We start from the raw sequence: 13,852 nt of genomic DNA on the forward strand, positions 1-13,852 counted from the left end.
CTACTACTCGTTGGCTTTATTGGTTGAGCTGGTTAGGTTTAGGCATAAGGAGTGAGATTGGTTAGGATTAGGGTAAGAATGTCAGGGTAAGCCAATCAGAGGCAGAGGGCGGGTTATGCCTTCGCCATCCTGGGGGACAAATCGCAACCAGTAGAAGGCGTAGTGCTGAATATACAGCTTCCTCTTCCAACCCAAGAGAACCTGGCACCCATGAAAGGGGTGAGGTTGGGTGGTACTTGTAGTTTAACTAGTATGTAGTATAGCTGCAACTATGGCATCTAGTGTTTTGCATGTGGTATAATAATTCAAATACTGGAATTAGTTCAGGGTTTTTCTAGTCTTAATTAATACTGAAAACTGAATCATTAGATATAAGCTAATATCTTGATTCAGCGTTAAGGTTGAGTACCCTGTAAGCTATGTTCTCTGTATCGGGGTGGATTTACAGAAATATTCATAAGGTGTCCAGAGGGTGGCATGGAGACTGGGTGGCAGACATATATGTTGATTTAATCACAAACAATCACATATATTGATATTGGCTTGTAAAAGACCAAAATGAAGATATTTGAACTCATTACATTTTTGTGGCACATCAATAAATTGGATGCATTGGATGGAAATCAATAAATAGTATTATCAAGAAATCTTCAGATATTTGCCCATTGAAATTCATCACATAGTCCAAAATGTGGCCATAACAGATCATTAAATTATTTTCTTTGTTTTTTAAAATTCTATTTTTAAATAAATGTGTTAAATTTGACACCAAACTGGAGTGGTGGCTGGGGTGGCCAGGCATGTATTAAAGGTTTAATGTTTACAATTTAGTAGCATCTGGCAATGTAGACCATAGACAGTATATATAATGGACAGAGCTTAGGCTTGTGGGTTGTCACTGTTACTGAGTCTGTTACTGCGTTCATGTTTCTTACCTAAAATCACAAACATTTTTTAGTGTACTGTAATCTGTAATCCAAGATCACGTGTTACCAGGCGAGCCGCCATTGTTTCATGCTATGAGTCTAAACTGCACAGTCAATGAGCGTAGGTCAACTGCAGTAAGTCACCTCCACTGGCTCCGTCAAACTCAAGGCTTCAAAATAGTACTCCACAAAGCGATGGGTTATATCACGATAGGTTGAAACTTGGTGTAGTGTAGAACATTTTGGAGGATCTATTGGCACAAATGTAATATAATATTCCTAGGTATGTCTTCATTCGTCTTCATTCACCTGAAAATGAATGAATGCATTTTTCTGATGTTAAACTCAGAAAAAAACGAAATTCTTGTACCCCAAAAACCTCAGAGACTCACTGTCTAAAGATATAGTTACTCTAGACTATTACCTTGGCCTCTAGCACCACTGTCAGGAATCTTGGAGTTATATTTGATCAGGGTATGTCCTTTTATTTCCACATAAAGCAGACCTCTAGACTGCCTTTTTTCATTTACGTAATATTACAAAAATTAGACACATCCTGTTGATTGCTCCTTTGAGCCTGGAAAGGGAGGGTGAAGCAACAGAGTTTGGGTCTGCAACAACACCGCTAGATGCCTCTAAATCCTACACACTGGACCTTTCAGGGTGGCAGCTGCTACCCCATGCCACCCCTCTAAATCCGCCCTTTGTATGACATACAAAAACCTGCAAACCACTTTTGAAATTCCCGACTTTTTTCTTACTTCTGACTTACTTCTTGACCATAGCGTTCTATTGATATGAAATCGTCCTAAAATGTACAATAAGTTAACTGACACATCATCTACCGCTATTATAACTTGTACAAAACAATCCAATATCAGTGCCTGAAAAGGACAAAATATATCCATGTGAATAATATAATTAATGACCATTGTGTATTTAAGGTGTTCCTGAACATTTCCTTTTCCATAAATTTAATTTATGGTATTTGCTGTTTAAATTGTTGTACCGTCAATTTTGGTGAACGGCAGAAACAGGCAGTAATCAGAACACTAAAAGCCCGCTATGCTGTGAAGGACCGCCTATATAAAGCATGAGCGGACCACAGTTCAGTCTCTTGTTGGCTGCTCTCCTCGTGTTAGGATGTGTGCAGTAAATCGTCAGGATTTGTTGTCTAATATCGCATAGCAAATAATGGAAGATGAATCTAATGGAGCGTGAGACTCTTCCTAAAGAGCTATTGAGACGTAAGAAGTAATTAGTGGGCGGAATGGGATGTAGAGGATCGTCTGCAGCTCGTGCTCATACTCAGCACGTGGTATGGCGTCAACGCCATGCTGTAATAGAGACGAAAGAACCAGGCTACAACCGGTGAGATCTCCCAGAGACTGTCCTGAAGAGCAGAGTTTGCAGATGGATGAATAAGTGAGTGGTTATTAGACAGTCAGGGTTTAAGATACATTTTTGGCAGAGAGGTTCAATTTTAACTGCTGCAGTTTTTGGTAAGTATACATAGTTGTATGTTAATTGTAGTATAACTAATAGGGATGAGCAGTGCTGCAGTTTAAACAGAATGCAATAATCAAAAATAAATCAATATAAAAATTCAAGCTTCCGTCTGGAGACTCTGAGGGGTTCCAAGGGGTCCCCAGTTATGATTTAGCAATTTCAGTGATAAGTTAGCCCAATGAGAATGTCTAAGTGACTATTCTGTTCAAACGGTCCATACCCTTCACTGTTAATCTATTCTACAGTAAAGTATGTGACTCTTAAAAAAAGATACTGGTCTGTTGCCTTGTATGTGTCAATTTGGCTTACCTTTATACAAAGCTTAGAACCACTGTCCCAGAATGTAGACACTATTTGCAAGAGTTGTGGCACTTTCTTAACTGATGTTTAGGGAGAAATGTTAAGGATATACAGTCATTGTGCAATCCCACCCCAATAATGAATAGTTAGTATTTTAACAAGTTTCTTTTAAAAATCTCATGAGAAATGGCAGTGATAATTTTTAATGTCCTCCTCAGATCACTGATCTCTCCCTCATGACCAGAAAAATTTCTTGACTTCACTGGTTACTATAGCTACATCTGTGTGGAGTATCTTCCCAAAGATGTTTGAGTTGTTTTAAACTGGTGCCAATGTAGCTGTTAAATGTGTTCATTAGACCTAAAGGGAACTAACACAAGTGTGCATTTTTTTTTATTACAGCATACAAAAACTTGACTGTGGTGGAGTGAGCAGTTGGGACTGAAGCCATGAGCCAATGGTGAGTGCCACATGGTGGATGCTGCAGAATATGCTGTGAAAACCAATATGCTACAATGATGATTCACAAGACTAGAGTCTCTGATTATACCATGAAGCTCTTTCACAGTGCACTGAGTATGCTTACTTATTCTGAATACAAATCGCAAAGATTAGAACTGGTTATGATGCTGTTCTCTGTATTTACAGGTGTTTAAAGTGGGGTGACTTAGTTGAAGACTGGCCTGCTAGGTAAGCCTGGCATCAAAGGTCCTCTGTTCTGTGTGTGTGTTTTTTTTTTTTTTTTTATGTGGAATGATGATTTCATAGACTAGAGTCTCTGATAAAAGCATGAAGTTGTTTTCACAGTGCACTGACCACATAACCAGTGATCTGGTATGTTGAAACCCATTTACTGCAAATCATGTAGCTCTTATAATACAATGAGTTTTCAAAGCACTCTAGTTTGACTCTGACAAGGCTGTCTAACATTCAACATCACATTGAAATCTTTTGGAACAAAACTTGCTTTATTTGGTCTGCTTTTACTAAAGCAGCATCTAGGAAAATATTTTCCAGTCAACTAGTTGTTGAATGTTTATCAATTTAAATGCATACATTTTAACAGCCGTTTTGTTAAATGCCAAAAGGAAAAGCAGTAATGATTCTGAATGTGTCAGAACCAGGGAAACTAATTTAAGAATTTATTTCAACAGTGTCGCATCAAACAAGTCTTGTTGTGAAACAGAATAACTTCACAAATACTTATACATCTTTTTTTTTTTTTTAATTTACAAATTTACCAGTTACTACAAATTGCCTCCTCTGCTGTTCATGGCTCTGATGCTGAATGAGGTGCCATTGCCTGCTTACCTGGCTCTGGTCCTCATTTTTCTGTGCTAGTAGTATAAACAAACCTCCCCTGTCCTTCAAGCTCCCCGTTTGGGTAGAGTCTAATAGGACCACTAGTAGTAGTCGAGACAGACGACCACCCACCTGGGGTCTAAGGATCTGTCCTAGGTTTCTGCCTTTTTAACAGGCAGTTTTTCCTTGCCACTATCCAAGTGCTTGCTCGTGGTGGTACTGTTGGGTCTCTGTAAATGTTAGTTTGGTCTAGACCTGCTCTATTTGAAAAGTGTCCTGAGAACTTTTATGAATTGGCGCTATAAAATTGAAAAATAGCTTTGTGTTCCAAAGCTTCACCTGCTGTTTTTCAAAGTGACTGCAGTAAATGGGCTGAAACATCTGACTTAACTGGTGTGTGTGGTCTCTGAACTTGTCTGTGTTTTGACATGTGGTGGTAATGATTTAACTTTCTTGCAGCTTATCCACACTCTGAAAGAAGGAAGCAGTCTGCATGAGGTTCCCACAGCTGTAAGTCAACCTCTGAAAGTGAAGCCCAGTTCATTTTGAATGGTGTAGTGGTTAATGTAGCATGGTAGATGAATAAAGACCTTTTTATCCTGCAGCTCCACTGTCTGTGTGGTCAATGATGATTCAGTTATTCGGTTCGACTGATGTTAACTGAAGTTTACTCGCAGCGCACTGAGACCTCAGACTGTTTGAAGAATTTGTGGAAGCCAAATACTGATTATGAAATTAATCACCATTTCTATCTTGTCAGAGAAGCCTGTGGAAGCCCAACCTGGATTACATCTGGACACAACAGAAGGACCCGGTTGGTACTGATAGAACAGTTTCTCCTTACAGACTATGACTTGTGAATGATTCTAAAGTGCTGAGACCGTAACCCTCAAATTTAATATACTTTCACAGGTGCTGCAACTTGAGTTGGGACTACAAAGACTAACATGAAGTCTTCCAGGAAATGGATGCGTTCGTAAATCGGTCATTTAAATAAGTTGGCCTGTGGGGAACGGCACTTGAAGAGGAGTTTCCTGTATTTGTGCAAAGCTGTTCAAATAGTTTACCATTGAAATGCAAATGTATTTAAGGAAATGTCAAATAAATGGTTGACAAAGACTCCAGGTGTCTTCAGTGGTGGAAGTTTGACTAAAATATCTTCACAAGAAGCTAATGCAGCTTTAGGACAATGTGTTGCACTTTCTGGTGGGAAGTGATTTACATTATCACTGCTCATTGCATTGTAGATTTTGATCAAATGATCAATAATTTCTGCAGATTAAATGAGAAAGCTGTTGGAAAGAAGTTTGCCTAAATATACATTTCTGTAGCTGTATATAATGCATCTAATGTACATAATACTACTTTGAAATGGAGTTGGTGTATTGTTTATGGTACTATTTAGTATGAGAGATTATGTGGGTAACTACTGGTTTGTCTGCATGAAACTTTACTGATTTGTAGTTTAAGCCAGAACAGTTGCATAAAGTGGCTTGCTTGATAAACTAAATGTAAGCCTGCTTTTACACATGGCCTTCTTCACTGTAACCATGTTTCCATGAGCTTAACCTATGCATACAGTTTGAAACTACAGCCATGTGATAGACATACTGTACTTGATCATTTGACTGTGCTGCAGAGGTAAAGTAGGTAATACAGGTGGTGAAATGTAGTATACATTTACAAATCTGAGGTATCTGTGGTGTTCAAAAAACAAATTAACTTAAATTCTTATGACCACATTAACATAGATCTTTATGTTCAGTGCAAAAAAGTCTGAAAATAAAAAGTAAAACCATGTATCAATTTCTAATGCCACTTTTAGATACATTTAGACTCAATGTGCTAATGTGCCACAGAGTTTGATTATCTTGATATCTTAATTTGGGGGCTTTGCCAAGCAAATATTTACATGTAATTGTGATTAAATCAGCATATATTTCTCCCACCCCTTTAAGTCTCCATAGAAGAACAACCAGCAGATGAATCCATAATTTAAAAAAAAATAATTAACATCCACCTCAACCAAATACAAGATAACAATGCAGCTTAAACATTAATGAATGAATAATCTAATGATAGACAGATGCTCATAGTGGTCATTTCTCTTCTGCATTGAGTTTTTTTTACTTTGAGTATACTGTAAGTATGTTTTCCTGATATTTCGTGTGTAATTTTACCAAGTAATATACTCATGTAGGACCTTTAATTGTAGTATATAGTATAGTATTTTTACTATTAACTTTTACTAATACTTCCTCCACTACGGTTCATCATGACATCTTTTAAATCACTTCTCAATTTTTATAAAAACAACTTTTTGTCATATTCACCGAAACTTTCACTATATCCTGACAGTAAGACAGATAATCTGTGAAAAAATCAGGTTCCTCTGGCTCCTCCTAGTGCTCCTAATGGTATTTGGAAGAATCCACCAGGCCTGAACGAAAACAACCAATCAGAGACAAGAAAGATAGAAAGAGGCTTTAAGTTGGTGTCTGATTGCTGAGTCTCATTCCCAGAGTCAGTATTTGACAACCTGGGAATGAAACTTAACTATCAATTATCTGTCTTGGCTCTGATTGGTTGTTTTTGTTCAGGCCCGGTGGATCCATTGGTATTTATTTTTTAAATTTTGTATCATTTTGTTAAATGTATTTTCCCCAGTACAGTTCATTTACAACATGTTGTTAACTGTATTAGTTTCATTCTTAGTATTTATTTTTCCTGATGGGGATCTTTTTATTCTACCTCCCTACTATATGATTTGAATTGTCTGATTCACCCTGGTTCCGGCCATGTAAGGTACAGCAAAAGTACTGTATAAATTGTATTATTATAACGTTAAGTTTATTATTACTTTCTACGCTCGGAATAAATGCTAACTGTTAGTAGTCTTTGTGTGTAACAAGTGTTATGTTTAAAGGACAAATCCCAGTACACGACCCTTATAATATTATATTAGCATGAACTGCAGGTGGTCATCCGTGGTTTTATTTTGAAGGGTACAACTGAACCGGTAGTCCGTGATCTTTTGTTCTCGTAGTCAGGTAGACGTTTGAGTCGAGCTGGCAAGCGGACCTGTCCCTATTTTTTTTTTTTTTTGCTGGTTAGCAATGCTGTTAGCCAGTTAGCTCCAACTGGAAGCTGCCTTGATTAACACGTTGGTGTGTTTATAACACGGCGTCAAAAAGTTTAAGAAGTTGTCTGTGTGTCGAGTTATTTGATGCTAACAAAGCGGGCTAGCTATGGCCCGACAAACTCAAGCTAACGTCGCTGTAGGTGATCATTTATTATCAATTATCAGACTAACAACCGCCCGTTAAGGTAATTACAGACACTATGTGTTTTCTATACATTTGTTTAAGCTGACGTTCTATCCAATCTTAGTTCCTAGTAAAAACCTGCAGGTTAGCTAGCTGAGACAACTATGAAGCCCTGTGTAACATTAGCCAACTTGCATTGACGTTGACGTGGAATTTGGAAGGAAGGTGTAATGTTTAAACCAACTGTTTCCTTTCATTTGCAGGTTTGGTGAGTGAAGCAGAGTGTTTCAGGAGACTGGAATAATTAAAGAAGTTTGTCACCGAGCTGAAACCTTGGTCAACTCAACCTGCTCACTTGTAGTTAGCCGGTGCTAATTTGCTTATAAGCATATCTGAAGATAATGTTTTAAAAGCAACCTCCAAATGTTTACAGTTTAAACCAGAGGCATGTAGAAGATAAGATTGACTTATAAATGTTTTCATTTTATCAAGGGCATTGTTAGGAGGGTTCTTTTTTTTAACTGCTCAAACACACCCAAAGGTGTGTCTATGGACTGAGGACGTCACTTTGCCCAGGCCTGAGTCCTTGTGAACAAGTATTACAACATTACAACTGAATTGGCAGTACATGCATGCTTTTACAGTAAGCGCACAGCGCAGCCTGGACAACTTAAGCAAGAGGAGTTGAGAATCCAGTGTCATTTAATTTTTAGTTTTTAATTCAACTCCAGAAGGCTCAGTGAGAAAGCATGACAGCTGTGGTGGGCAGAGCTTGGGGGTGGTTGTGCTCGTGGGGCAGGAGTCCAGTGTCAGAGAATACCACAACTGTGATAGCCAAGGGCCAGGACCACGGCTGTAGAGGCCGGGGCATCAAGTGGTGGACCTCTTGGATCTGGGGAGGGTGGAGACGTCAAAGTGACCAAAGTAGTTTAGCAGAGGAGTTCTGGGAGGCGCAGGAAAAGCTTCAACCGATAGAGGTTGAAGATCTGGGCGCAGGAAAACAGGAGACAGAGCAAGTTTCTAGATGGTGGGAATATCTGCCAACTTCTTACCTTTCGTGGCCAAGAAAGGCAGAGAAAGGTGGACTAAGACGAAGGAAACGTGATGGTCGCAGTGGAGATGTGTGGGACTGTGATATTGATGGGGACATTTCTGACTATGGAACCCCTCCTCCATCTCCTACACCTCCCTCCTGTCCGCTGACTTCTCCTTTTCGACTCTTTGCGCACAGCTGGAAGGTGGAAATCCTCCCAGAGCACCATGAGATCTGTTTCAACTTCCTCCGCCACTTGTTTGACCTGTTTGTAGTTGGCTTCCTGTGGACTGTGTCCCCCCCTACAAAACTGATCTTGGAGGTGTTGGGAGTCCAGGGAGCACTGAGGCTGTGGTTTCATGGTATGGCCATGTTTTTTGTTTCCACGGTTGGAATGGCAGGATTACTGTGGTTGGTCCAGGAGTATCTCCCTCAGTTTGCTCTGATCTATGGCATCATACAGGCACTAGTCATCTCTGTCAGCGTTCGACAAAGTGTGATCCTCGGCATAGAGGAAGAAAAAGAAGATGAGGATGAGGAGGGCAAGGAGACTGATGAAGTGAAAGACAGTAGGGAACATGAAGAACAGCTTGTGTCTATGAAGGACAAAGTGAAGACCAGTTAAATTTAAGGTAAGTTTCTTCATTCCTCTCATGTGAGGTTTAGGTTACATCTCCAACGGTTTATATTAGTGGGTTTTTTTAGGACTGCCTATTAGGGCTGCACAATTAATTAAAATATTATCAAAAAGCCAAATTGCAAGACACTGCAATGTTTTGATAAAGGTAAAATGTGTGAGAGCAGCATTATAATGTAGTACTATAGTACTGCAGAGATGCCCTGACCTACAAATCTTGTTCTAAAGATGTAAGAAAACGTTTTTCTTTGGTCACATCATCATGATTCTAGTAGTATTTTAAGTAAAATTGAAAATGGAAATTGGGATGCAAAAATGATAAGATAGGCAGTTGAAGTTGTAGCATTGTCACTGCAGGTAGTTTAGTTTAGCTCAGTTAGGCTTTAACCAAGTTAAGTGTACATCTTGACTTTGATGAAGTGAAGTGAAGGTCTGACATCAGAGATAAAAAAAAATAATAATAACACAGTGTACCAATTAACAGCAGTGCTATGACCAACAGACCTCACCTGAAGTTAACAAAACCATGAAGTTAATCAATTTCAAAAGGATCAGACGTAAAAGCGCAAAAGAAAGGTGCAGTTTGACTGATTGTGTTGCATCAGCAAGGTTCTCCAATATAACAGCTGTCATTATGATCGACCATTACACATGGCTGTGGCTGTTTATAACCCATACCACTAATTCACTGGTTCCCATCTACAGTATAGACAGTTATGGAACAATTAAACGCTGTGTAGACTGCAAAATGATAGTAAATAATAGCAAAAAACGTGTTTGATTTACTTTTTTTAATTATAATTTAACATTTAGGAGGATCTATTGTCAGAAATTGAATATAATATTAACAATCACCTGATAATAAGAATTATTGTGTTTTTGTTATCTTAGAATGAGCTGTGGGTCACCTTTCATGGAGTCTGCTATGTTTCCACATTAGCCAAGAAGGGACAAACCATAAAGACTCGTACTGTTCAAATCTTAAAAAGTGAATTAAAATCCAAATCCAAAGCGTGTGTGGAGAAAGAGAATACCTACCCTGTTTGTAGTTTAGCTGAGCAATGATCTATTTTTAACATAGTGCAGGGTGCTCAGTTTTCCAGACATTCAGTGGCACTGCATCAATATCTGTACGCTACCACTGGTCAGAGTAGTGTGTTTATTAAGAGATGTGTGTCTTTTCCACAGACTGGGAGAAGCAGCTGTCTATTCAGGAGTCTACCAACATCAGTCCTCTTGTATCAGACTTCCTCCAAGTGTTTAACATCACAGCAGTGGGACTACACAGAGACTGTTTCACTGCACCACTGTGTTCTGCAGGGTGACTATTGAATTGTATTGCACACATTACCAGCGCATAGTTTTACTTTTGTCACTTTATGTTTAACACTATTGATCTGCATTTTATAGAGGTTTGCCCTCACTTGTTTTTAATGTGGTGGAATTGCTAACTGTGGAGTTGATCTGTTTCACCACCATCTTTCTCACTTAAGGTTAGAGTGCAACCGATTGATCAGTCGGCTGATATTATCGCAGATATATCAGTATGGTATGGGTGTACATGTTTTCCAATTTACACCGATATGAAATTGGTTTTGTTGCTGTTGGCAATAAATTGGTGTCACTGCAAAGTCTATCCAGCAGAGTGCACTGTGATTTACAATACTGTGGCAAGCAGCACAGAGTAAGAGAGAAGAAGCAGCTCTCAGTAATGTCAACTAGAATTGGTTGACAATATATATGTTAAATTAATTAAGGCAATTATAGAAGATTTGGTATTTCTTGTGATTTTTGCCCCTAGCTGGAATATATAGCTGGAAAATATGGACAGCTGTAAACGTTACATTGCTGATATCAACTATTGCTAATATTACTGACTCTTCCAACAGCAAGAAGGCCAGTTTGCTGTCTGTCTGCAGCCTTTTATTTCACTAAGCTCTCGTTAACGACTAAGAGACAGTCCTGGCGTCCAGGGCAGTACAGCTAAGCTAACAGAAGCTACATTTGGCAGCAGTTTCTTTACTGTCCACCAGTAAACTGTTAATTGCAGAGAATTTAGGCAGAGCAGCCAGAGGACATCAGAGAAAACATTTTCTCCATAAAATGAAAGAAATAATCCAGTTTCACTAAAATCAATGACATAGTGCAAGATACAGGAGTACAGAGCGCAGAGTGGGAATGACAGAGGCACCATTCATCCTGTTACAACTTATTTTAAGGTACAAAAATTACATAATGTTCTTTTAACATGTTAACAAGAATATGTAACTTAAGATTCGGCTGGATAAGCTTTGCAAGAATAATTAACATAAATATTCCTTAAAGTTAATTGTTTAAGAAAGCAGCATGAGTTCCTTTGCAGTAATATCAGTGCATAATCAGTTCTATTGTCATTTCAGCTCAAAAACCCAGTATATAAAGCCACCAGTATCAGTAATCTGTACATTTTCCCCCCTCTAAATTTAATATTGGTCAGACTTTATTGTGGTATAGTCACATTACACGTCTCCCCTGTGTCATCACCAAGTTTTCTACAATTGCATGCTTGTGGAGTACTAGCTGCAGTATCGCGCTGCTTACAATCTGTGATTGTGCTGCTTACTTAATAATATTTATTACATCAGACCTGTGGGATCACATTCCTTTCTGGGTGTAAGGTAATTTTGTTGCGTGCCTTTACTGGAGCGAAAATCCAAATTTGGCCAAAGGGGAGGCAGCCTGGGAGGAGGGACGAGCAAGAAGCAACCATCACTGCTGACCTATAGGTTTAGACATTTATACATCAAGCTCACACACTACAAAATATACTGTGTGGAAGCCATGAGACCTCCTCAACTCTGCGCTGACCTCAAATTTTGATTCCTCAAGATTAAATCTATTTAGAGACCAAATTGAATTGAGTTTTTTTTTCTTTCTTTTTGGTCAAATAATCATCAATAGCCAAAAAGAAAGTGTGTTCAGCACTCAGCTGTGATGGTTGCTGCTTGTTTACTGTAAACCATCAAACTTAAGTCATTACCTCTAATGAATCTGTTTGAAACTTCCTGAAAACCTTACCACATAGAATAATTACATTGAGATTCCACAAATATGAACTCTTCAAGAACATCCTTGTTGTTTGTTGTAGGAGTTATCAGTTGACACAATACAAGCTGCACATTGTAATATGTTCTGTTTTTTTGCCTTATGTAATTTTCTGTGCCGTGATATTGCTTGTTTGAAACTATTTTTTATTGGGAATGTAGGCCACACTCCTTGTCCACAGGTATGTGTTTTTATAGATTTTTACTGTTATGCTTTAGATTTACAACACTCCTTACCCATATCACAGCCTGTAAGATGTGATACTGAAAGGTCCTGTGTGTAACATTTAGGAGGATCTATTGTCAGAAATGGAATATAATATTCATAGCTATGTTTTCATTAGTGTATAATCATCTGAATATAAGAATCGTCGTGTTTTCGTTACCTGGAGTCCGCCATGTTGAACCAGAATGTTTCTACTGTAGCCCAGAAGAGACAAACCAAATACTGGCTCTAGATATAGGGCCTTTGGTGAGTTTTGTGGTCACCATAGTTTCTCCTACAGACTTGTTAGAGAAGGTGACGTGAGAGCGTTGCAATCAGCAACTACACAACTAGATGACACTAAATCATACACACTGGTCTTTTAATGCAATTGTCCATTTGTGTGCATGTGATGCATGATACAATTAGAATAAAACAGGTTAATTCACACTCATACAAATTCTTCAGTGAAAGTGCTTTTAGGTGTAACTGACATAAAATTTAATGTGAAATGGTCTTCTCATTTTAAAATTGGCAGACAATGTGCAACCTGAACATGACAATTAATTAGCAAACTTGAGACAATCGATTATTTGATTAATAGAAAATAAATCTTGATTGTTTTGTGTTTGATTGTCCAAAACAAACAAACATTCCCTCGTTCTTAGTGGTGAGTTTGCTGCATATCATTTGAAGACAACTCCTTGGGTTTCAGGAAACTGATTTAATAAAATAATCATTATTTGCAGCCCTATATGAACTTGAGTCACGTTTTTATGTACATTGCCTCTACTGAAAATAAGATGTAAACTGTAATCTTCATTTCACAGTTGACAGATTCATGAAAGAGGCTGACAAGTTCTAATTATAATTTGTAATGAGCTAAAACTGGAAATGCTGTTTCATTTCCAAGTTAAGCGGTCATGTTGTCTGCCTATTTGAAAGTCTTTCATTTCTAATTTCATTGTTATTTTGGTGCTTTACTAAGGATTATACTGAAATTTATCATTTTGTCATTGTAGTTTCCATTTAGTCAGTACTGATACATTTTCAAACATTAAAACTGAATTTTGAAATTGTACTTTGAATTGCACACAAATGGTAAATTAAATTAAAATTTTTAATGGTTTGGAGTCCCAAGAAAGTGACACAATGTCTACAACTCTTTCATCCATTGTTTGCTTATATGAAGTTGTATTGCAGTGATATTAACACTGATAATCCCTTGTAAGGAAAGCTATTTTTATATGAGGAGCCAACACACCTAACAGGTGCAGGATCACTTTAAAGAAACTCCCTAAATAAGGAGGAAGGACCCCACCAATAGCCGTGGTGTCATTTTTACTTGGAAGAAGTAAAGGAACTATCTGCTGTGATCTATAAGTGTATGTCTAATTTATAGCCACTCTGAATCCAACACTACACTGAGGTTAAACACTCCCACTGGCTAAATAAAACTTTTATTACTGCTTGTCTTGGTTTTGGTTTCCTGCACTTTTTAAAATCCCACATGAAATGAAAGTGTAAAAAGAGCCAAAAAAGAGTCCTAACAGTGTGGTAGTTTCAAGGAATGTACTGGTGTTTTTACATG

The 13,852-nt window shown here is 38.1% G+C and overlaps 1 protein-coding gene, 1 long non-coding RNA gene and 2 other non-coding genes across 5 annotated transcripts in view; 3 read left to right on the forward strand and 1 right to left on the reverse strand.

Moving 5' to 3' along the window:
* LOC127372052 (uncharacterized) overlaps positions 1-13,852 on the reverse strand; it is a 281,035-nt gene that overhangs the window by 40,885 nt on the left and 226,298 nt on the right. The window lies entirely within an intron of this gene.
* LOC127372643 (small nucleolar RNA SNORD52) lies at positions 3,247-3,314 on the forward strand. Its single transcript, XR_007886719.1, has one exon. It is a non-coding gene; the product is annotated as a small nucleolar RNA SNORD52 (small nucleolar RNA).
* Positions 3,485-3,553, forward strand: LOC127372642 (small nucleolar RNA SNORD52). The gene has a single exon (XR_007886718.1). It is a non-coding gene; the product is annotated as a small nucleolar RNA SNORD52 (small nucleolar RNA).
* Positions 7,057-13,732, forward strand: cunh6orf47 (chromosome unknown C6orf47 homolog). The gene is made up of 3 exons (XM_051415392.1): positions 7,057-7,364; positions 7,567-8,968; positions 10,162-13,732. The coding sequence occupies exon 2, from the start codon at positions 8,053-8,055 to the stop codon at positions 8,959-8,961; it is 909 nt and encodes a 302-aa protein (XP_051271352.1). The 5' UTR covers positions 7,057-7,364; positions 7,567-8,052; the 3' UTR covers positions 8,962-8,968; positions 10,162-13,732.

Source organism: Dicentrarchus labrax, unplaced genomic scaffold (genome assembly GCF_905237075.1).
Source record: "Dicentrarchus labrax unplaced genomic scaffold, dlabrax2021, whole genome shotgun sequence".
Taxonomy (NCBI): domain Eukaryota; kingdom Metazoa; phylum Chordata; class Actinopteri; family Moronidae; genus Dicentrarchus; species Dicentrarchus labrax.